Raw genomic sequence first — 25,443 nt, forward strand, 5'->3', positions numbered from 1 at the left:
TCATCATTAAAGACATCATGTATGATGAATTAAATGGTACAATGGTTTCAGGATATGAATTCATTGACATATTAAGATTATTTTGCCCAAGTGAATTTTGGGTTGGATTTGGTAAGATATTATTAAGAAAAAGTTGATCATTAAAATTATTGTCTACAGAATTTAAATTTGTTAAATTTATATTGCTTGAAATGGATTTATGTGGACTGGTTATTTCGAATAAGTTGTGTAATTTTAATAATATTTGTAACTGTTCTTCTGTATTAGACCCAAAAGAAGAAGAATTCGTAATAGAGGATAAAGCAGACGATGATGAAATTACAGCTGATAATAAAGTAGAATCATTCGAGAGGATTTTCTGAGATGATCCTGAAAATATTGATGCATCTGAATTTGTTTTATTTATTGACTGAATGATCATTTCCTTCTTTAGTAAATTGTGAACAGAATTAAATGATTGTGCAGATATAGTTGGAGATGATTCGGAAATTATATCAGTATTATTATTAGTATTACCAATATTACTGTCATTATTTACATTTAACTTTATCTGTGAAGTAGATTGTAGTGAATTCAATGTAATTTCTGAATCCGAAACCAAATTCTTACTACTTTCAAATCGACTTTTCTTAATAGTATCATTCCTTGTTGAATTAATTCTATGCATTAAATTTTTATCTTCTTCGAATGAATTCAATGGAACAATCATAACTGACGGATCATTATTATTATTATTTATAATGTTAGCATTGATAAGTTGAAAACTATTCTTTTCATCGATATTCCTTTTCATTGTTTCTTTAGTGAATAAGTTTTCTTCAGTTGAATTCACTGATTCTAATGTTGGTTTTATTAAATCGGCTACTGAAAATCCGGACATAATTTTCTTATTAACCTGAATACTAATTATAATAATAAATAATTTCAAAGTGAATTTATATTCTACTATCTAATCCACTAAGAATGGATATATATATATATATATACCAACGATAGCATATTCTTAAATTAGTCTTTCCTTACTACAATGATACTTTTCGTCTCTTTTGGTATTAATCATTTGGGATGAAATTCTTACTAGATTAGATACATTCATAAATATGTTGTTTTCCTATTGGTTAATTACTATGGTTAAATAGTCGCGTAATTGGCTTCTACATCAATATTTAATTTCATCCAATTTAATATCCTTTTATCATATAATTTCAGTTATATGTATTAATTTGTTTTCTCCCCATATTAGTTGTCATCACCACCACCACCATATTATCTTCCTCCTCCTTTTCACCATCACCATCACACATATCAGAATTGTATTCACCTGTGAAATATTTCATACCCATTTATATTTATAGTTGGAATGAATGAAAGGGAATTTGTTGGTTTGTTAATATATTTGTTTGTCAGTATCGAAGTATTTTTATTTTATATCGTTTTATTTTTTAATACCGGAAACAAACAAGGTTTGTCTAAGAGAAACTAGTGAGAATACTAACTAACATCAATATTATTAATGATAATTATAAAAAACGCGAGATTCAAATAACGGAGTTATTGTCTAGCTGTACAAACGTATTTGTGTATAACAGGTAATAAAGACTATTACTATGAGGAATTATAAACAATAAATAAACATGATATTGTAGTTCAAGGATTTAAATACTAGATTGTAAAGATAAACTCATCTTAATTTCCTTCATTTATTGTTTTAATAGGAATCATGAATTTGTTGGACAAACGATCATTCAGTAAATCAAAATTTACCTTAAATTATACAAGTGTTCCCATTAAGCATTCAATTAAATAATAATTCACTTGGCATTGTTTGCTTGAATCTTCTCATTGATGTTTAGGACTGCAATTGATCAGTCTTTTATTTGAATATGTGCATCTTGTGAGGATTGCCTCGATATTGCCTTAATTCACAAGCATTATGAGCAAAAATGGATGGTGGCTAGCGGTGAAATCCAGGACGCGTGTTTCATCCTATTTAGGACTCATCAGCTGGATGAACCTGCATCCCAGGGTTGATATTCACTCCATACATATCACAATATAACTCCCCCCACATGGCATACGTCGGCGGAGGTACGCCCGACGTAAACGCCAAGTGATTTGGAGGGAAGAAAACTATTACGCAACACAACGAAGGGAAGCGTCAATAAATGTCATGAAAAATTATTTTTATATGTATATATACTTACGAACGAAAATGTTTTTGTGGTTAAAAAAATGTCGTGTTTATAATTTTGTAATGTATATAGAAAATTTCACGAAAATAATTGAACGTATAGTAAGAACAGTAGTGTTATTAAATTGATAGTTTACCGAAAAGAAAAAAATCTAATATCTGTATATATCATGTAAACGATTAGTAATAAGATGAACAAGTACAATGAAGTTGAATATCGTTACACACTTAATAATGAACATCATACACGTATAATTAAAAATATGTTATTAGCAACTCCTAGCAAATAGATATTTACTCGCATTACAGAATATGACCGAAGGAAGATTAAGTAATGAATTCGACATAACGTTTAGGAATATGTACTTTTCTTCCTGTACGAGTTGGTTTTGAAATAGGTAAAGTGGTGGAGTTAGGAACCAAATTTATGGGAGCTGTAACATTTGCATCACACATTATATGAGGTGTCGATTTCGCAGAAGTAGGTGAAGAATTATCTGGAAATGTAGGAAGCTGTGCTGTGCAATTGGTGTTTTATTTAAACGGCTTTCGGCTGTCATGTGTTTCAGACTCTATAAAAGCGGGTTTTATCCTGTCAATTTAAACTGTTTCTTTTTTTCCATTCTTCTTGATTGCGAAATATTTTGCTTGCCTCTCTACTACTTCATAAGGGTGTTGTAAAGGACGTCTTATTGGGTCAACAAGAGCAAACACAAATTTACATGTATCTGGATGCTTGCTAATTTGCTCTTTCAAGAAAACTGGTCGAGGTGCAACAGGCCCTATGCTATTCATGTGACTCATTAGTCTTTCGCAAAAGGAAGAGGAGTCTGTACATACAGATGTGCCCTTATGCGTTACTAGTTGACCAGGTAAGGTTAAATTAGTTCCATAAACGAGCTGCGAAGGTGTGCATTGGAGGTCTTCCTTAATTGTAGAGTGCATGCTTAATAATATAAGAGATAGGAATTCACTCCTCCTAGTTACATCAGGCTGTACCATCACTGAGCATTTCAGTTGTCCGTGGAATCATTCCACTAGTCCATTTGCTGCTGGATAGTATGCAGCTGTAATGACGTGATGGATTCTCAAAATGTGCGTAAATTCATTGAAGAGGTGCGATTGGAATTGTGAACCTCTGTCGGAAGTAACAGGAGAAGGTACACCGAAATTAGAAGTCCATCTATCAAGAAACGCGGCAATATTTTCTGCTGAGATGTCTTTTATTGGGTATGCAATTGGCTATCTGGTAAAATGGTCCACTGCAGTAAAGATGTAAGTAAATCCGTTAGGTGGGGCTAAAGTACCAACTAAATCAATATGAACATGCTGAAAACGATGGTCGGATAGGCTGAGTGTTGACGGTGTTGTAATTGTATGTCTGTGAACTTTGCTACGCTGGCATTATTGACAATTTCTGGTCCATTCCTTTATATTTGAGTTCGTTTTTGGCCAGGCAAATCTTTCTGCGATCAGTCTCACAATAGCCCGAACTCCTGGGTGAGATAATGAATGAAGACAATCAAAAGCTTTTTCCTGTACACTATTGACACAAAAGGTCTGTGTATTCCAGTCGAAGTATCACGAATTATAGTAGAGTCAGAATGTGATATCGGAACACATTTTAACACTAGACTCGAATTTCGTTTATAAGCAGCAAGGTCAGAATTGTCAACCTGTAAGTGTGCAACGTTTAGTAAATCAATTCCTTTAGTGGAAAAAATAGCATCAACATTGAGACGTGATAAAGTATCTGCCACAACATTTGACTCACCTTTTATTAACTGTATGTTGGTCGAAAATTGAGAAATGTAATCTAGTTGTCGAATTTCTCTAGGAGGATAACGATCACTTTTAGCATTAAGGGCATAAGTCAAGGGCTTGTGATCAGTGATTATCACAAAATTTCTACCTTGCCGTAAGTGTTTAAAATGTTTAACTGCTAAGTAAATAGCCAATAATTCTCCACCAAAAGTGCTGTATCGGGTTTGGGTCGGTCCTAGTTTCTTTGAGAAGAAAGCAAATGGATTGATTTCATTATTTACTAGCTGTTGTAGTACCGCACCTACTTCTGCCTGAGAAGCGTCTGTACACAGAATTAGTGTTGCTTCCGAGTCAGAACTTAGGTAGGTCAGCATGGTAGTAAAAGCAATTGCTGTTTTAGCTGCAGAAAAGACATCTTTCGCTTCGGAGGATAATATGAAATTTTTGACTTTGCCTTTTAACACCTCTGTTAAGGGTCGTAGAATGTCTGAGCAGTGTGGAATAAACCGATGATAAAAATTAATCATCCTGTGGTATTTATATAAACCAATGATTCCTTTGTATTGACGACTGCTTGATTTTGAATTCCAGATACAATACATTCGTTCGTGCTCATCTAATACTTCTTGACTAAATTACGTTGTTTCTGAGGGTAATAGTTTATACTATAATTCAAATACTCTTAAACATCACATTGGCGTCGTGATGGGGCCTGTGATAGAACAGTTGAACATTCATTCAACTTCCGAAAATTTTGAGGATTATTTTGAAAGGTTTGAGATATGGAGCATGACCAAGAAATATGTGAAGGGTGATGGGATTGTGGCACATTTTCTTACACTCATCGGTAAAGAAGCCTACAGTGTACTAAAAACTTTGGCATATCCTAAAAGGCCTATCGTACTCCCTTATACAACTCTCAAAGAACTACTATTAAATCATGTGAAGTGCACCAGTTTTGAATATCGTGAGAGAGCAAAATTTCATAAGATGATCCGTCAGAATAACCAAATGGTTAAAAAATTCATCCTTGGATTGCAAGGATAAGCTTTCAAATGCAATTTTGATGATCAAATTCATGTACAGCTGAGAGATCGATTAATTGCAGGAATTAACATACCAGGTCTGGAAAAGGAGCTGTTAAGAATGCCGAACTGTTCTTTTCAAGTTGCTAGAACTGAATGTGTTAACTACGAGGCAGTGAATAAACTTGATATTCAATCGATTAAAATTTATAATATTTTGCTCAGTCGTCATGATGAAATAAAATCTCAGAGTCGATCAAATTTGCGTTCGTTTAATAGTGATCCCTATTCTCGTGGAAATATGAAAGGTGACTCAACTAGGGACTGCAAAGCAAACAACAAAGGTGAGAAAACGTTTGGTAAATGCTTATTCTGTGGCAAATTTCATCCTCGTAATTCATGTACATTTCGTAATGCAAAATGGACACATTCAGTCAGTATGCAAAACTACTGTTCACTTTGCTTCAAGTATTACTAAGTCTTGTAATTTAAATCCAAATAACTCGTCTGTTCTTAATGATCATTTATCTTTATCCACCATTTCGAAAGGTAATGTTCATATTCAAAACCGATTATATACATCCCTTGATTAATTTCATGACTTTATTGTGGAGACAGGTAGTATAGAGTCCATTATTTCATTCAAGAACTTGAAATCTTTAGAACTTAATTTTGTGGTAAGACCCACTGAAGTCTCAATGTTGGGGATTACTGGACACAGACTGCCCATACGATGATGTTGTGAAGTGCTGATAAGAGATGATTATCCTTTATATATACCTTGTGAATTTCTAGTTAGTGAAACAGGACTGTCAATACTGGGTTTAAAAAAAATCTGAAAACGCCTAAAGTGGAATCGTCTTCGCTAGTTTCTACAGAGAATTCTGATGCTTTACTTAAAGATTTAATAGATGCGTGTGCTAAGTGTAGTTGAGGTATGAAAATTCAGCCTATAGAACTTCAAGTACAAAATGATCCGGTCTTTCTTAAAAGACGAATAATTCTTTATGGTCTGCGGGAAGCAGTACATAAGGCACTGAACGATTTGTGTGCGAAAAGTATAATTGAACCGATCCAGTCCTTAGCATGGGGTATTCAGATCGTCACTCCATTGAAGTCAGATGGCAAAACCCCTAGAATATGTTGTGATTATAGAATAACACTGAACTCCCGTTTGTTGAAGATATTCTAAATTTACCTCATGGTTCTAAAGTGTTCTCGAAAGTTGACTCAAAAGATGCTTATCTTCAAACCCCTTCAGACCAATCTTCACCTATTTCGACAACAATTAACACTCCTTTTGGTATGTTCAAATACAACTTCCATCTGGTCTAGGTTGTTCTCCAGCCATATTTCAGGAAGTTATGAATAAGGTGAGCAGTGATCTTGAGGATGTTGAAGTTTATCGAGAGGATCTTATCGTTCACGGTACTGATACAGTAGTTCATGATCAGAAACTTGTTGCTTTATCGCGTCGTTTAATTGAGAATATTACGGTGAATCCAAATAAATGTTCATTGTGTGTGCCTAGTTTCGAATGTCTTGGATACCTAGTTGATGGTACTGGTTTTAGACCAGATATGAAACAACTAGCTCCGCTGACAAATGCACCGTCTCCAAAACAATCTCACAGAACTGCGTTCACCAGTGGGTGCTCTTCACTACTATTTCCGTTTTATTCCTAATTTTTCTTGTAGTTCCAACTGTTTATTTAATATTTTGACATCCAATTCATTCAAATGAAGTGAGGAACAAGAGTCATGCTTACGAAGTCTGCTTAAGTTTCTTCAAAGTGAAGTTGTTCTCTGAACTTTCTCACTCAGTGTACATTCTGTACTTATTACTGATGCATCACCTGTGGGTATGGGTGCATTTTTGGAGCAGGAAGGTAGACCAGTTATCTATATTTCACACAAACCTACCGTTACTGAACAAGGTTATTCACAAACTCATAGAAAAGCATTAGCTGTATTTTGGACTGTTAAAGAACTTCATAAATATTTAGTTGGAAAGACGTATACCATTGTGACTGATCATGAGGCTTTAAAGTTCGTTTATCATCCTAAAAAATCCTTAGCACGTTCCTCAGCTGCTATGGAGTGTTGCTTTGAGTGCCTATGACTATACGGTTCAGCACATGAGTGCCAAACCAATTCAACACGTTGACTACATTTCTCAACAATCATTGCAAGATAGACATGTCAATACTTCAAACTGTTTTTTAATGCAACCTTTACCGATGAGACGTCCAGATCTCACTAGAGAAAGTCGTAGATACTTTGGATTTATACTCAGTGCTTTACGGAAAGGTTCGACTGCTAATCTGAAACGTAGATTTCCTGTCTATTATTCAAAGCGGGGTGAGTTATGCACTACTCCTGATGGTATTTTGTATTTAAATGATCGTGTTGCTATTCCTCCTTAACTACATAAATCAGTCCTTGAAGACCTTCATAGTGGACATTTAGGTGCTGAGAAAATGAAGTCCTTGGCAAGTCCCATATGTTGGTGGCCGGAAATAAATACAAATATATGTCGTACAGCAAACAATTGTGAAACATTGTAGTGCCGTGCTTCGTTAATAGTTCACCTCGATAACTGTTATAACACAAGTCTTAATGGTACATAATATCAGAAGGCAAAGAGGAGCGGCAACTACAGTTTTATTGACAAATGATGCAGGCCAGAAAGTTATAAGCACATGAGTAAATATCAGCGAGCAAGGTGAAAATGACACGCATTGGAGATGGCCGGTAAACCAACTCACTTTAATCAAGCGTTATTCAATATTTATAGTCAGACAAGAATAAATGACAGATATGTGATAAATAGGATAAGAAGTGTACATACACCCACGCTCATATAGAAATGTTCAGCGTTAAAAGTGAATAATTGACAAGGTGAAAACATGACTCGTGATAGATAGGTGAATTGACTTGTCCTGAAGTTAGAATAAGGCAATATGGGCTTAACATGACAACCGATACTACAACATGTTATAAGTTGAATAGTCAGCCTTCGAAGTGGACTCTATGGCCTCTATCGTCCGAGGCCTGGCAGAGAATTCTTGCAGAATATTGTGATCCATTTTTTGGCAAATACTATGCACTTGTAGTTGTTGAACAGATAAAGCCAAGGCAAAAGCTGAATACACAGAAATAAACAAGCAAGTGAAGAAGAGCATCAGAACCGACAAACGTAAATATGTGCAAGATCTAGCAATGACGGCGGAAAAGGCTTCAAGAGAAGGAGATATGAGACTAATTTATCATATAACAAGGAAGCTGGCTGGAAATTATCGTAAACCAAAACGACCAGTGAAAAGAAAGGAAGGCAAAGTATTCAACAACATTGAAGAACACCGAAACAGGTGGGTTTATTAAATTGACCCGCCCCATTGAACCCACTCAATATCGAAGCAGCACCCACGGACCTCCCAACTAATGTTGGCCCACCAACAACTGAACAGATCAGCATGGCCACCAGACGAATCAAGGGCGGCAAAGCAGCGGGACCAGGCAACATTCTAGCAGAGGCACTGAAAGCAGACGCAGCAGTAACTGCAAAGGTACTCCACATTCTCTTCAGTAAGATTTGGGATGAAGAACGAGTATCAACAGATCGGAAAGAAGGACACCTGATCAAAATACCAAAGGAAGGTAATCTCAGCAGGTGTAATAATTACAAAGGTATCAGTCTTCTCTCAATACCAGGAAAAGTCTCCAACGGGGTGTTGTGAAACAGAATGAGGGACTCCGTAGACGCCCAACATCGAGACCAACAGGCTGGACCCCGTAAGGACCGATCGTGTACAGACCAAGTCTCAACTCTACGGATCATTGTGGAACAATCAATTGAGTGGAATTCATCACTCTACATCAACTTCATTGACTAAGAGGAAGTATTTAATTGCGTGAACTGGACAACATTATGGAGGCTACACTACGGCGTGCCTGAGAAGATAGTCAATATCATACGGAATTCCTATGATGGATTAAACTGCAAAATCGTGCATGGAGGAGAGTTGACAGACTCGTTCGAGGTAAAGACCGGTATCAATCAAGGTTGCTTACTCTAACCCTTTCTCTTTCTCCTGGTGGTCGACTGGATCATGAAGACGTCAATATCTGGAAGGAAGCACGGGATACTGTGGACAGCTAGGATGCAGCTGGACGATCTAGACTTCGCAGATGATCTGGCTCTTCTATCACACACGCAACAACAGATGCAGGAGAAGACGACCAGTGTAGCAGCAGTAGGCCTCAACATACCCTAAGGGAAAAGTAACACTCCAATACAACACAACACACATCAATAGAATCACATTTGACGGAGAAGCTTTGGAGGATGTTAAAACCTTTACATATCTGGGCAGCATCATTGATGAGTACGGTGGAACTGATGCATAAATAAAGGCGCGGATCGGCAAAGTAAGAGCAGTATATCTACAATTGAAGAACATCTGGAACTCAAAACAATTGTCAACCAAGACCAAGATCAGCATTTTCAATACAAATGTCAAGACAGTTCTACTGTATGGGGCGGATACTTGGAGAACTACAAAAGCCATCATCCAGAAAATACAAGTATTTATTAACAGTTGTCTACGCAAAATACTTCGGATCCGTTGGCCAGACATTATCAGCAACAACCTACTGTGGGAGAGAATAAACCGGATTTCAGCGGATGAAGGAATCAGGGAGAAGCTCTGGAAGTGGATAGAACACACATTGAGGAAGTCACCCAACTGCGTCACAAGGCAAACCCTCGCTTCGTACCCTCAAGGCCAAAGAGAATAAGAAGACCAAAGAACACATTACGCCGAGAACTGGAAACAGATACGAGAAGAATGAATGATAACTGGATAGAACTAGAAAGGAAGGCCCAGGACAGAGCGGTTGGGAGAGTTCTGGTCGGCGGCCTATGCTCCATTGGGGATGACAGGCGTAAGTAAGTAAGTAAGTAGTCTTCATGCGTAATTAAACGATCAACACTATAAAATATACTCAGAGCAAAATTTCCACTGTCGTCTCATCTATTTAGGAGTGTACTTCGACCAAATGGCAGTCCATCGATGCTAGACACAAGAAAATGTCTAGCGAAAGCTCCGTCCATTTCATTATTCACAATTTGGAACTATTTGTGGACATTTGTGAAGGTCAGTTATTGCGCTCAAAATGGGTTTACGCTACATCAGGGCTACTTTCAAGCTGTAAATTTGTAACTTGTTTGAAATCATACACCGTCATCTAGTTTCGACTATCAGACTGTTTGAATCTCACTCTCGTGTTATTCATGATTGTTTTCAATCAGTTACGTTAGATGTAGTCTCATTCCATGTGGTTACTGAGTCTATGACTCACTTTCTCTTATTCTTTTCTGTTGTAGATAGTCTAACATACTGCTCCTCAAACTCTCCAAGTACACAAGGTATCTTCCAGCTATACTCACAGGTACTAAAAGCTGAACGTGACAACTTAGATCAAGGCTAGGTTTCATCGAGGTTACATGTAAGTAATCTTGAATGTTTTTTTTGCAGTGGATTAAAAGTACTCTTCTTTTGTAGTTTTCAGTCTCAAAATTCGATAAATTATTTTCGCGTGAAAGTATTGGTATTTTGCTAAAGTCAGTCATTAATGGTCAGATTATACTGTGAAGCTTATTCCTAAGATTAATGATAAGGAAGTGTACTAGATTTATATCTATTGATACACCACATTTTCTCAAATGGGGTCGCAAAGGTTCTGTGAATATTTTCTGAAGTGAAGACTCAAGGGAGTCACTACCATGTAACCCACCTAAACTTTAAGTTATTTACTATTTAAACACATAAATATTGGTACAAAGAGGCACCAGATACATATGCACCATACAAATCTTATTTGATTTGTGTGAGGGCTGTGATACTGCCCGGATGCCCAAACCAAAGCAGTTGGTTTTCTTAGGGGGCCACACCCGGAGCCTTTGACCTAAAGATATTATAAGGCAGTGGAGCATCGTAAGGAGATGCAATCCCATGGTAATCGGTGCTCAACGATTGATTCATACGCCATTTGTTCCCTCAGGATAGTGGAGTCCATGTGCACCATTGGTTTGGAATGAGGGTTTTCCAACTCCCCTAGGTGGACTTTTCGTGTCCACCAACCCGATTAAAGCGCCGGACATTCACTTTTCGTCCTCTGAATTTCGTAAACAAAACCCCAGCCATGAGAAGGCAGTGAGTAGGACTTCCCTGGTAGATGCTATATACGCGTGGCCATATGAGAGCATTTCGAGAGGGAGAGTGGACTCTCCCCACTCTCGGCCGTACCAGAGCATTGCCTATACCTTAGATTATGATAATTATATTAGCGGTGCGACCATAATTTATGGATGGTCTTTGAGTGACACTAAATTGACCGTAAGGATATCCACCGACTAACCAGATCTAAATGAGGGTTTTAAACAAGTGTGAGGAATTATAATTATGATTTACAGTTAATGGTTAGGGTTAGGAATTAGATTTAGGGTTCTCATCACTAACTGATATCGGCTAAAATGGCAGAACGTTATGTAGTCAAATGAATTGTCGAACTTCGCATCAAAATCCAAGACCTGTTATCGTACATATGATCGGTTCGTCCATAAATTGTAGTTTCGCCGCATTAGCTGTACAAATTAACTGCTCTAGTTTCTAGTGTTGGTTATTGTTAGTAATCTGTGCGCAATACTGTTGACGTAATAGTACTGATTAGAATACATTCATCCTTATTAACATAGCCGTTATGAATTTTAGTATCAGTTTTATTTAGTCGCCTTTTGTTTTCCAGCTACTGCTTGTCCCAGTCCAGAAGAAGCTTTCTTTAAACATACCGTCTATATGAAGTCAGATGAAAGATGTCTTATTTTTAAACATTTCCCACCTGAAATAGCTGAAGATGAGTGTGTTACGTTCTTAAAATCCTTGGGGGCAACCACGGCTCAATATTTCGGATGTTCCGGTTCTCTCAAATATGTAATGTATTCCCTTTATCTGCTTCATTCTAATCCAGACTTAGTGCGCCTTCGCGGAGTTCGCATCCGAACAGCATGCTTGGAATATCATTAAAAATCTTCATCAAAAGAAAATATTGGATCGGCGTCTTTCAGTTGAATTTTTCCAGTCTGTGGAAGGGTAAAAACGACATTCTCTAAATCTTCTTTAGGTTATCTTCAGTTAATATCCAAAAGACTGATCCAGACAAATCCAAAGAAGAATGTCTTCCCGTAACCACAAATGCTTTTTCTGCTATGTGGGATACATCTTTCGAAGTTTCTTCACGAATGTACTATGAATATCCTGTTGTATCCATTGACGTACTGACAAACATTGTGCGATCGTTGGCTTCTTGTCCAGCATTTTATAATCAGGTAGGCAAAAATCGCGAATTCGCTGAAATATATATCAAATTTATTTCCCGTTTGCTACCTAACTATGAAATGCATTATAAACTAATAGGTGTAACGTTTTCTGATGCTGATGATTTATTAAATCGTATGTCTTAAAACTTTTTCCAAGTTCAGATGTCCTTTTTTAACCTCTTCTCAAGGCGCATGTGATAAGTTTATTCTGAATTGATATTTTTTTCGCGTCATCAACCAGAACTAATCATTTCTAATATAAATGAGTTGTTTCATTAAACATCCCAAAGTACTCCAGAAGCCTTTAATCGTAGAACATTAAACTTAAACTAAAAGGCTTGAACATTTAATACTGTTCCGTGGTCTAGATGGTTTAATTATCGCTCTGAACAGCAACATCGACCTACTTCCTGTAAACTCGCTCATGATGTTATCCAGAATGATACTAAACCCTCTGGATTTAAATTATCTAGCTCAAAGAACATCCCACCACCGAAGCTAGAAATCTTTATTTTAAGAACTAAACATTTTTTCTCATTACTTCTGTTTAGTATTTCTAAAACACCTTGGGAACTTTCATGTAGTCCCTCTATTTGTGTGTTGTTTACTAAGATTATCTCAGTCGATCATATTATATGATTGTAGGATCACAATCAAAACAATGATTGACAAAATACGTCTTAAAAGCGAATCATATACTATATTCACCACTTAGTCGAATGACTATATCATATGTATTCGCGATTCTTGTTTCTTTGTCGACTAACAGCAATTATTATAAAATGACTGACTTCACTTAAAGCCTACTCAATCTCTGGCTTATACTGTACATAATATGTGGCCTAAATGCGTAAGTGAATGTTTGGTCAGTCTTGGAGTTGACGGTTTGATCATTGCAATGTGTTATTTTAATTAATCTGTTTAACTGTTACAGCGCGTTTTTTAAGCTATGTTGGCGAGTTTGGGAGCTCCTCAATGCTTATAAATATATATATGTAGAACGTTAAATTGTGCCTGTTTATCCTAATTTGGGCTGACTAAACCCATTCACTGTTGGATTTTTTCACAGTAACACTCTTCTGTTAATAGTCATAAAGTCCTAAAAAGTGGCGATTTAGCACACTAATTTATGTTGGAACCTTGATTATACATGCAATACACAAAAATCATCGACTGTTGTCAAGATGTTTCTAGAGAGAAACATTTCTATTCACCAGTGAATAGCTGTTTCGCGGTGTCGTCCAGGAAACTAATCAAAATTATCTGACAGTTACTCATTACTATTCGCATTAAACAACCTGTGGTAATATTTACACATTTTTCTGCAGGTACTCCACATAATGAACAAACTCCATCTACCACCACCATTTGAAGATCCCGAACAATTCCCTGGGGATTATCTAGTCATTTCTGCTTCAGATTATGCGAAAATGCAAACGCTAATAGATAATATCCAGCGCTTGTCAAAAGAGGAAAATAATGATTCAGGTTCAGTTTCAGAAGAAATGGATTTATCTAGTGGACCGGAGTCTGAACTCGCTTCTGGTAAAGTTTTGGTTTTACTTTATGTTCCTTTCAGACGATGAAAAACAAGCAACTACTTGTGCGCAAAAAAGTATCTCAGTGAGAAGGCGTTTCAAAGTCCGCAAAAAACCCCCTACTGTATTATCTAGTCGTCTTCCTAGGACTTCCAAACGTAAAAACGTTGATGTTGCCGATTTATTCGAACCACATCAAGCTGCCAAAAAGCTAAACTTGCCAAAGATTCTTAACGTCAATTCTCAACGTGATCATAGTAATTCACGTGATGAATCTGAAGGTGGGTTCGGACTTATCCATACAGAGACTAAAATAAAGAGACGGTATTTTCTTGACGAAACAACCCAGAATTTTCAAGAAAACCATGCATCAATCTTTTCTAATTTCCAGCTCCGTAAAGGTAAGGAACTTTTTATGAAGTATTGTCATGGTATTAGCTAAGTAAATCCCAGAGTTTGATGCATAATATTTATACTTACTTTAGTTTCAGATATCCGTCTATCAATTAAGGGACGAGTATACTGCGCAGCAGTTCGCTCTGTTCTACTTTACGGCTGTGAAACATGGCCATTAAGAGTAGAAGATACTCGCAAGTTACTAGTATTTGACCACAGATGTCTTAGAAATATTGCTCACATCTGCTGGGATCACCGGGTAAGTAATAGTGAGGTTAGATTCAGGGTATTAGGGAATGATGGTAAATCAGTTGATAAGGTGATGAATCTTCATCGACTGAGATGGTTGGGCCACGTGTTACGTACGCCTGAACACCGATTACCACGACGCGCTATGCTGACTAGTGTTGGGGATGGTTGGAAGAGAGTTAGGGGCGGCCAAACCAAAACGTGGCATCAAAGCATGAAGTCATTAACTTCTAGTCTGAGCCATGTTGGTAGGTGCAGACTACTTGGTTGGGGTCCGCGTAATCATCGTAACCAGTGGTTGGAGACTCTAGGTGACATGGCTCAGAATGGCTCACAATGGCGTCGGTGTATACACTCTTTATCTTCCCTTAAACCTTGAGATTAAAATTGCTTCATAACTTTCTCCCTTCCTATACTATATCCTTATTTACAATCTATCTTTTATATACTATCACCACTAAATTAACTATTTCTATGAATCCGGTGTTCATCTTGTTGTGCTAACGAGGTATGACAACTTGGACCGATGCATAAATGTGCCTGGTCCTACGTTGTAGCTGACTGACTGACTGAGTTTCAGATGTTTGGATATGCAATGTGGAATGACTAAATCCTCAAATGATGTGAGATAGGACAAGATTATGTTCTACATTACTTATGTGTAACTAATTGTTAGTGGGACATAGATTGGATTAAAGCATGTTTCATGCATGATGGTGTTGCTGCGCGCTGATTGGCTAATTCTAAACTAATCAGCCCGGGCATATTATTGGAGAGAAATCTAGAAGCTTCTTATGTATATACTATAAATATATGAACGTTATTCAAATCAGTAATTGCTGTTCATTTACGATTGTTATTTTGAATACAATTTGATTCCTGTTCAAAGTGTTCTGATTTTGGGGTCTTGTCGAGTGTCATTGTATAAGAATACTAATCAATAGGAATAGCTGGGTCGTTTATATAGCAAAACACAATTATAACAGTGGCGACGAGGAAAAAGGAAAATTCATTCAAAATGCCTATATCAGATGACCAGCTCAGCCGAATACTACAACAACAGCAAGCACAACTTGATGCACAAATGCGGTTGTTGGAGACTCTGACGCAACAGTTTAGCATCCAAAACTCGAGTTCACATGCTGTTTCAAATACTTCTTGTGATGCAGTTGCTAGCAGCATCCCAGAATTCATATATGACCCCGAAAGTGGAAATACCTTTCTTACGTGGTTCAAGCGTTGGGAAGATACATTTAGAATAGAATTCTGTCAACAAGATGACGCATGGAAGACTCGGTTGTTGATGCGTAAGTTGGGAAGCAATGAGCGTGCACGTTATGCTGATCATATATTGCCAAAGTTACCTCGAGAGCTCAGTTTCGAGGAGACAGTAACGCAGTTGTCAGAGATATTCGGCGAATCTTCCTCATTGTTTAGTATTCGATATCAGTGTCTGAATTTGGTGAAACGTGAAGCCGATGAATATGGTGCCCTAGCAGACGTCGTCAACAGAGAGTGTGAACGGTTCAAGTTACGCTCGTTGACAGAAGATCAATTTAAATGCCTTATATTCATCAAAGCTCTGCAGTCACCACAAGATGCTGAAATTAGAACCAGACTTCTAACTCGTTTGGATCAAGACCCAAACGTCACACTCAGGACATTGACAGATGAGTGTAAACGACTACAAAACATCAGACACGACAATCAGTTAATTGAACAGGTAAATTCTAATTTAACCTGCAGTAGTGTAAATGCTATGACTAGGTTAAAAAGTCAGAAGCCCAATAAAACTCATAATAAACCAGCGGATGCCTGTTGGTTATGCGGCGATTGGCATAATGTACGGTTCTGTCTATTTAAGAAGCATAAATGTCAGGTGTGCAACAGACGTGGACATAAAGAAGGCCATTGTCCGCCGAATCGTACGTCCCAGCCCAAGAAGAAGTATAAACGTCCTCCACGTGTGGTGAAAGCAGCTGAGTCTAAATCTCTTTCTCTGGTAGCAGCTTTTCAAACAGACTATGACATTCGGAGAAAGTATGTTACGATCCAGATTAATGGTATAGCGGCTCGTCTTCAAATTGATACAGCATCCGATATTACTCTAGTGTCTAGAGAGACGTATAACTTGCTGGGAAAGCCGCCAATGAAGCCATCGAAAAAAACGGCTAAAAATGCATCTGGAGGCGTACTAAAACTAGTTGGCGAACTACAATGTGAATTTTCCTTCAATGGAAATAACTGTAAAGGGGTATGTTATCTAACAGAACGACCAAACCTTGATCTACTTGGTCTAGATATGTTAGAAAAACTTGGAATAATGGATATACCCATCAACAGCGTTTGTAACGTGTCTTGTCTATCATTAGACACCACTTCACATGCAAAAAAGACAGATGAAAAGAATCCAGAAATACGGAGTGTAGTAGCAGCGGCAATCCGAAACACTCCAGTGTCGTCAGATGAAGTCAGAAAAGAGACTCTTCGAGACCCTGTTCTACAAGAGGTTAGAAAGTTCCACCTAGAAGGGTGGCCCTCGAAGATCAGTTCAACAGAGCTTCAGCAGTTTTATCAGCGCAGACTATTTCTTTAAATCATCGACGATTGTCTCATGTTTGCTGGACGTGTCATAATCCCGAAGAAGTTGCAACCAGCAGTCCTCGAACAGCTGCATGCAGGACATCCCGGAATAAACCGCATGAAAGCTCTAGCACGAAGTTATGTATACTGGCCACAATTAGATACCCAACTCGAGCAGCTATCGCGTTCGTGTACAAAATGTGCATTGGCAGCAAAAGCACCACGAAAAGCAGAGTTACAATCATGGCCGATACCACAGTCACCGTGGCAGCGTATACATTTAGACTTCGCTGGTCCATTCCATGGACAAACTTACCTTCTGGTAGTGGACGCATACAGCAAGTGGCCGGAAATTTTCATCATGGAACATCCAACAGCAAGCTGCACAGTTAGAAAACTGCGGCAATTATTCAGTCGTTTCGGGGTTCCAGAACAAATAGTGAGCGACAACGGCACACAGTTTACATCATCTATCTTTTCAGAATTTTGTCAGCAGAACGAAATCAGGCATATCCGAACACCCCCATTCCATCCGCAATCGAATGGCCAGGTAGAACGTTTTGTTGGTACGTTCAAAAATGCTCTAAAAAAATCAAGAGGGGAGGGGGACACCGAAGAGATCTTAGAGAGGTTCTTGTTTATACACCGTTCGACACCGAGCCCTCAGACAACAAATGGAGTCTCCCCAGCGGAAGCGTTACTTGGCAGAAAAATACGTACACATTTTGAGAACATTCGTCCGACTCCAGCTCTTAAGCCGCAACGAAACGTGGTGATGGAGAAACAGTACAATAGTCATCATGGGGCACAAAAACGATTGTTCAGTGTGGGTCAAAAGGTACTTGCTATGGACTATCGAAGAAAACATCCTACATGGATAGCTGGTCGGATCGTGCAAAAGAAAGGAAATGTGGTTTATGAGGTGTCAGTTGGCTCAGAAGTTTGGATACGTCATGCTAACCAACTGAAAGTAACTTCGATAGCCAGCAGCGAGAATCGACATCGAATACCTCTTGACGTTCTGCTAGACACCTTTGAGATCAAAACACCTGAAGCAGACAGGACAGTCAAGGTGCAAACGAAGGATGATACAACGTCCTTATTACCTAGAAGGTGGACTAACCGGAAGCACAAACCAGTAAAGCGGTTGCAGTTGGACCCTAGCACCAGATCCTACGAATCTGCTCAAGGGGGAGGTGTTAGTGGGACATAGATTGGATTAAAGCATGTTTCATGCATGATGGTGTTGCTGCGCGCTGATTGGCTAATTCTAAACTAATCAGCCCGGGCATATTATTGGAGAGAAATCTAGAAGCTTCTTATGTATATACTATAAATATATGAACGTTATTCAAATCAGTAATTGCTGTTCATTTACGATTGTTATTTTGAATACAATTTGATTCCTGTTCAAAGTGTTCTGATTTTGGGGTCTTGTCGAGTGTCATTGTATAAGAATACTAATCAATAGGAATAGCTGAATCGTTTATTAGCAAAATACAATTATAACACTAATACAAAGCCGTAATGAGCATTGAGTTACACAAGTTAAAAAATGGTTTGAAATATGCAAAATACCTTATATATTTGGACAGAATTTATCCCTTGAATCTTATGGACGATTTGTTTTCATAAATTTTTCTATCCTGTTTATTTTCCTCCGCAGAACAATTTTCTGATGAAGAACATGAAAACTTGGAAGATTTGATTCCCTTACCATCACAACCACCGTTGAGTGGTGAAAATATGACAGATGTTACTGATAATAACCCGTCTAATTTCGTAACAGTACTGTCCCTTGATGAAATCATATCCAATCGCCTGAAAGATGAGGACCGCAGAAATTACCCAGTGTTTGCTAAATATGATACTGGAACTGCCACCTCCCGTCTATATGTCAAAAATTTATCTCAAACGGTTACAGAAACCGATTTGTTTGCAATATTCGGGGTATTTTCAAATGGACCTGTGACTGACAGTAGTTGCAAACCAAGGGTTTCGTTGGACTCAACAGAGCGTTTTTCAATAAGACTTTTGACTGAAGGTCGAATGAAAGGTGAGTGCAGGATAATGTTATGCTCTATTTTACTTTCTAACCCCTTTTTGTATTGTGTCGAATTCTTTTGTAAGCTAACTATAGTTTTCATTTAGTTGTAATAAATTTATATCAAGCGGAGTCGTTCTGGTTCAATTTATCTTATTTATTTGAACACATGAATATTGGTACACGGGGGCACCAGATATATATGCGCCACACGAAAAATTGTCATTTCATTTTAATTGTGAGGGCTATGACACTACCCGGGTTCCTAGACCAAGGCAGGTGGTCGTGGCACACCACTGGTTTGGAATCAGGGTTTTCCAACTCCTCTAGGTAGACTCTCCATGTCCACCAACCTGGTTAAAGCGTCTGACATTCTCTTTTCGTCCTCTCAATTCCGTAAACAACACCCCCGCCATGAGAAAGCAGTGAGTAGGACTTCCCTGGCAGAGGCTGTATACGCGTGGTCGTGTGAGAGGATTTAGAGAGAGAGGGCGGGTCCCCCTCACTCTCAACCGTACTAGGGCATTTGGGGGTTAATGTAAGAAACCCAGTTGTTGTTTTCGTCAGACTTCTGATGCGTGAGAGTCACGAATAACAATATACCTGCATTTATTACTAGCAATTCTAAAAAATCAGTATACCACACTATCTCTCTCATCCCATTTCATAGTATATACTTAAAATCTATTGTTTTTCTCAGGTCAGGCATTCATCGGCCTTGCATGTGAATTAACCGCCAAACAAGCGTTGGAAGCTACAAATGGTTATATGCTATATGATCGTCCGATGGTTGTTCAATTTGCTAGAGGAGCTAAAGCAAAACCAGATGAAAAAAGTTTATTATTATCGAATTAATGCTTTTGATAATTAATATCTTCAGGAGGATTCACATCCAAGGTTTGGAGCTCGCACATGATCATTTCGTTAGAAACCAAATAATTGTATATGTTCTATGTACAAATTGTAAATATAAAGACCAATAGCATATTTCATTGTAACGGTTTTATGATCTGTCACAAATACAGCGATTTCAGTGAATCCAATAAACAATATAGTTAGTGAGCAACGAAAGTATTGAGAAGCATCAATTTCCATTGCTTACTATTGATTGACGTTTCCATTCTTTTAACTACTATGAAAGTGTTTGGAGGTGACAAATAATCAATTTCAACCATGTTCATAGCCGTCCATCTGTTTGTCGAAGTATGATCATCCTGTTCACGATTATATATAAGAATGTAAAGGAGTTACTTTACGTTATTATATAAGTCCATTTACAAATCAAAAATTTATGTACTTAGCTTTTAGTTACCCCTTTTTATACGAAGTCTCTAAACTTTAAAAACTAAATGTCCGTTACAGTTCCCAGTCTACTCACAGACAATATTCGATAATACAGTTCATTGATTATACTTAGTCAAACTATTATTGATTTTGAAGGTGTAGTAAGCGTGCAAGTTTCATATATCATTACCATAATTATAGATGAACAGAATTAAAATGTAAAAGTATATTTAGGTACGTGTTAAATACGTAAGATTAGAAACTATGAAAATAAAAAGAAAAAAAACATTCTGTTTGATATGTAAGTGTGAAGGAATCCTTGTTCACAACAGTAGTGGATATTACAGTTAAAACATGAAAAGCTTTAGCTAGAATGAATTTGAGGTTGTCTAAAAAAAAAGACTACGCACAATATTCGCTGTGTTACAAGAGTATGTACTAGTTTTATTGCCAGATGATGATGGCTGAGCCCGAACAATTTTACGGTTTGCTTCTGCCAATCTGAATAATTCATGGCTTCGTCGAACATGAGGAGGTTGAAATGAGTCGGAAGCCAAACGACGTCGTCGTGATAAGTTTATAACAGTTTGTCTTACAAAACTACTAAGACAACGCTGACTTAATACAGATCCATTCTGTAATGGACCAGCTTCAAATGTTCTTCCTTGAAGACGCATGATGCCAACTCTACATAATCCGGAACTTAAAGGATGAATATAAATTGTGACAGGGCAATCAAAATTCTTGCTAGTCATATTCTGGATGTTCATTCCAACTCCTGATTCACAGTGCATAGGTCCATCTTCCCATCGTTCGAGCCATACAACTGCCACTCGACCTCCAGTCGGGTCCGCCCCAACTTCCCCCATACCTACTACACGTTGACTTGTCCCACGAGTGATGTTAGCTGGTGTGATAATTAAACAAGATATAATATTATTATTATAAAGGATGGGGGATTTTATTCAGTATCAAGGTTTTCTTTTTGAGAAATATAAATTACTTATTGAGTACGCATATGTATTATTCACATTAAGTCTAATTGCTCAAATATCCAATCTAAACAGTCTTTCAAAACTACCAATTTCTTATATGATTGTTAATGAGTATTTAGAAATTCCAAAACGTTTGCTTTATCTATGAATCTATGTAAAAGTTTCTATCATTTAAAATGTGCTCATTTTAGAAACAAAAATGGTTGGTTCATGATCTTTCTACTTTGAGTACCTTATAGTCTAATATTTTCAATGGTTTATACATAAATCCTTATGATGTGAACTGCAATAGCACCATTTTAACAAACACGATCTCACACACACTAAAAATCCAAAAAACCAGATTCACATCAAGTCAACTTGTAAAGGAAATTCTTATTGTTTGTCAACTGAAATATATTTACTAGAGAACCTTGATCCCTTTAGTGCTTGCCTTAATTGGGTGGAATACTCTTTTGAAAACAAACAGATACACTGTCCTCTTGTCATTTTTCTGTGTGAAGTAGTTTAGTCATGTGTAATATACTCTATATAGTCACTTTAATCAGTATTCATCAGAAGTAATTAGTTTCCTTTGATAGAACTGTTTACTTTTAACCTTGATGAAATATACCACCTTGTAAGATATTGGTCACTTTTAGAGATAGATAGGTTTCCAATATGCATACAACACAAACCTACTTAATAGCAATCATCTTTAGCGTTTTAAACTATCGGATTTCCTAAAAGTAATAATGATGAGCCCAATGTGTTAGCTATCTCAAGAGATAAATCAGGTTCACACGTAAATTATACATCTACGAAGTCGAGTGCATTTCGTATGCTTTAGGAAGTACCATTCGAGCAATGAAATATTCCATGTCGTTTGTACCAAACAGCTAAATGCAGTTATTACTAAACTAATTACAATTATTTTAATTTTAAACTTACTTATGATTTCGCTAGCAGTGCGATAACGTGTACTCTTTAATATACAATTTTGATCAGGATTCTCTTCGTTTCCATAAAATTGATTAGTGGGACAAATGCATGCTAATTCTGTTATTGCATCAGCATAATATATAATTGATTGAATACCATCTGGACAGTGGTCAGCATGTATATTTTTCGTCTGATTACAGTGACTCGTTACAAAGGGTCCATTTGATGTACGATAACTGGTTTGAAGGTTCCCTGTCCAACCTGAATGATCAGAAATATTTTTGATACAGCCGATACCACTTAAGAACTGATGAAATGCTTCAGGCAGCCTTGGCCAAATTTTCTGTTAAACAAATAAAAAGTCTACATACATGAGCAGAACTAGGTAGGGGGAAATCCAGAGTTAATGGTCAAACAGAGAAGAAATTATTCACAACTCTAAGTTACCAAAATTACTGAAAACTGTCTAAAAATTTATGAAATGTAAAATATACTTTTGTGGAGTAAGTTATGTAGAAGTCATATATGTACAAAATTCAAAAACAAATCTCAATACTGTTCTACTGCATTACTGTTATCAGGCCAGAAACTTAATCAGAGAATGCTACAGTGGAGCGCGCTGATCAGTTCAATTTCAGCCAATCAGTGCTAAGGGATGAGGTGAGAGAACTCCCAAATATTCCTGTGTAAAGTTTGTAAATACATCGACGTTCTATTACTTTGTTTTGTTCGGAATGTAACTTACGTTCCTGTCCAAGTCTTGTTTTAGTTTGACAACTGGTCGAGTAAACTGAAGCGTCCAAGAATACTAGGCTTGAATAAGGAGACTTAGCAATAACAATAACATTGATTTGATCAAATCAAAAAGTTGGTATATATATGTATAATCATTGACATGCTTTTAGTAAATCTTTACTTTCTTGAATCCTTATGCAATAACAATCTGTTATGCCCTGATTATTTCCTATTGCATCCCTATCGGTTTACATTGACCAATTTACTATTATCGTAGTGCATCATATTCTTTGTTTTTCAAAATTTCCACACTAAATATTTGCAAGACAGTCTTGGGAGTAAGGTTTGTTGAAGCATTATAAGTTATTTTGGCAGAGATCTCATATTTTCTTCTCTCTACGTCGAGGTGTGAAAGTCGTAATTTTCAGTACAAGCATCAATGTAGTTTTATTGTACGAAGCTGAAACGTGGAGAACTACTACAACTACCATCAAAAGAGTACAGCCGTCTATAAACAATTGTCTACGCAAGATCATCAACAACGACCTACTGTGGAGGAGAACAAACCAGCTTCCAGCTGAGGAGGAAATTAAGAAAAGACACTGTAGATAGATAGGATACACATTTCGGAAATTATCAGACTGAATCGCGACGTAAGCCCTAACTCATAATCCTGAAGGTGAAAGGAAAAGGCGTAAACCGGAGAACACATTGTGCTGGGAATTGGAGGCGGACATCGAAAGAATGAACAGCACTTAGCAAAAACTGAGAAGCAGAGCCCAGAAAAGTTGGTTCGAGATTGCCGGTCAGCGGTTTAAGCTCAATGAGGGATAACAAACGTAATAAATGAGCAACGTCGAGTTGTTAGATGTAGTTAAATAAGCTTACACCCGGTGTCCATACTGAAAAGTTCACGAACATTCGCATCATGTCATCTGGAAAATGAATTTAACAGAAACCAATTATGTACAACTTCTACTCGTAGAGCACTAAAGTGAGACGTTTTGGTTTTCGACGCAGTGGAAAATATGATTAAAGTTCAACAAAACCCACTGAAAAACGACGACACATAGTAAACTGTTTAAATAAAAGTATGGGATGAATCTTAGGTATTTAAAATCCCAATATCATATATTTTGTCAGGTGAATAAATGGAGACAGTTGGTTATTGGGTAAACATTATCATTTTCCAATGTTGAAGTCTTATTACCAATATTTATCGATCAAGTGATACTGTTATATCCTAGTGAAGATTAAAGTACGGGTAATTTCTTGGACCTATGAATGGACTATTATTCTATATAGATTATTGTTGTATAGCTATTCAGTAATTAGATTTTGCATATCTATACTCATCTTACTATAAGCTTCATTTCGACCTATGAATTATTATTATATAATTTGCTGTTCCCAAATTATACTCAGTTTATTAATTACTGCCTCCCGCGTTCACAGCAACATTTGGGCTTGACCTTGTACAAATGTTATTTCCTATTTTATGGAGTGATGCGGTCTGTCTGTCTGTCTGGTATATAAACCGAGTATGCCTGAAAGAAATGATTCGCATAGTTGAAGCTGGTATTTGTGTTCTGGACTCAAGTGGACGGGCCAGGCGGGCAAAGGACCGATAAGGACGCTCATATCGGTCGAACGTCCTTGGTTCGGCACAGTCCTAAGATTGGAAAAGTCGTATTTCAATTGGTGAATAAATCACGTAATAAAAAAGTCGGGCTTAAATTCACGATAGATGCTACTAAATGTTTGGAGTTATTTGGTGAAAAAAATTCAGAACTAAATCTCAAAGCTCGTGGAGTGGTTTTCTATTGAGTAAGGAATCAGATTTTACTAAGTTTTCAGTTAAATAAAGTTAATTTTGATAAACGGAAATAAAAATGTAGTAATCTTACCATATTCGCAAGAATATCACCAACTTTTGACTGACCAGCAGCAACATAAAAAACCAAAAGCGTATCACCTGTCCTGGTTGGCATATGGTCTAAATTTGTTAATATATCAGCAAAGTCTAGATTTTCCACATCAAATGGAAATAAGGGCAGTAGTTCATCTTCAGTGCTATTCGACGGCAAAGTAGACGGAAACCCCTGTATGATACGATTAGCTGTTAAAGATGGACTTTGTCGATTCCCAAGACCAGGACGTTCACTTGATTGATTATCACGTTTTAACTCCGGACGTGGCCATAATGATTGGGGCATTTGATAAGGTCCCATTGATAAATAGCCCAAATGTGTTAGTAATAAACGTATTGGGTGAAAACTAACAACGGGACTGAGAAAGGCAAGAACGAAAACAATAGTCACTTACTAAAACAAGTTCT

General features: G+C 37.2%; 3 protein-coding genes across 5 annotated transcripts in view; 2 read left to right on the top strand and 1 right to left on the bottom strand.

Annotated features, from left to right (window-relative positions):
• Positions 1-17: 17 nt before the first annotated feature.
• On the top strand, positions 18-362 carry Smp_134680 (hypothetical protein; the record flags this gene model as incomplete). The annotated part of the gene is made up of 2 exons (XM_018795885.1): positions 18-111; positions 268-362. 2 exons carry the CDS (start codon positions 18-20, stop codon positions 360-362), a joined length of 189 nt encoding a protein of 62 aa, XP_018650153.1.
• A 9,798-nt stretch (positions 363-10,160) lies between these two features.
• Positions 10,161-20,161, top strand: Smp_023270.1 (hypothetical protein; the record flags this gene model as incomplete). 2 transcript variants are annotated; one of them, XM_018795886.1, is made up of 9 exons in its annotated part: positions 10,161-10,192; positions 10,234-10,490; positions 11,790-11,974; positions 12,018-12,133; positions 12,165-12,369; positions 13,689-13,905; positions 13,940-14,299; positions 18,793-19,182; positions 19,871-20,025. In XM_018795886.1, exons 3-9 carry the CDS (start codon positions 11,840-11,842, stop codon positions 20,023-20,025), a joined length of 1,578 nt encoding a protein of 525 aa, XP_018650154.1. In that variant the 5' UTR covers positions 10,161-10,192; positions 10,234-10,490; positions 11,790-11,839. The 2 variants fall into 2 exon arrangements, with proteins under 2 accessions (XP_018650154.1, XP_018650155.1); XM_018795888.1 differs by lacking the exon at positions 11,790-11,974 and having other exon boundaries at positions 12,012-12,133; positions 19,871-20,161.
• A 418-nt stretch (positions 20,162-20,579) lies between these two features.
• Smp_134670.1 (hypothetical protein) overlaps positions 20,580-25,443 on the bottom strand; it is a gene marked incomplete at both ends in the record, with an annotated part of 50,503 nt that continues 45,639 nt past the window's right edge. Inside the window, 3 exons of one of the 2 annotated variants that reach the window (XM_018795890.1) lie at positions 20,580-21,361; positions 22,380-22,733; positions 25,013-25,394. In XM_018795890.1, the coding sequence (XP_018650157.1) occupies positions 22,671-22,733; positions 25,013-25,394 (445 nt within the window). The remainder of the gene's footprint in view (positions 21,362-22,379; positions 22,734-25,012; positions 25,395-25,443) is intronic. The other variant, XM_018795889.1, reaches the window with a different exon arrangement.

The sequence above is a fragment of the Schistosoma mansoni genome, chromosome 2 (assembly GCF_000237925.1).
Source record: "Schistosoma mansoni strain Puerto Rico chromosome 2, complete genome".
Lineage (NCBI taxonomy): Eukaryota > Metazoa > Platyhelminthes > Trematoda > Strigeidida > Schistosomatidae > Schistosoma > Schistosoma mansoni.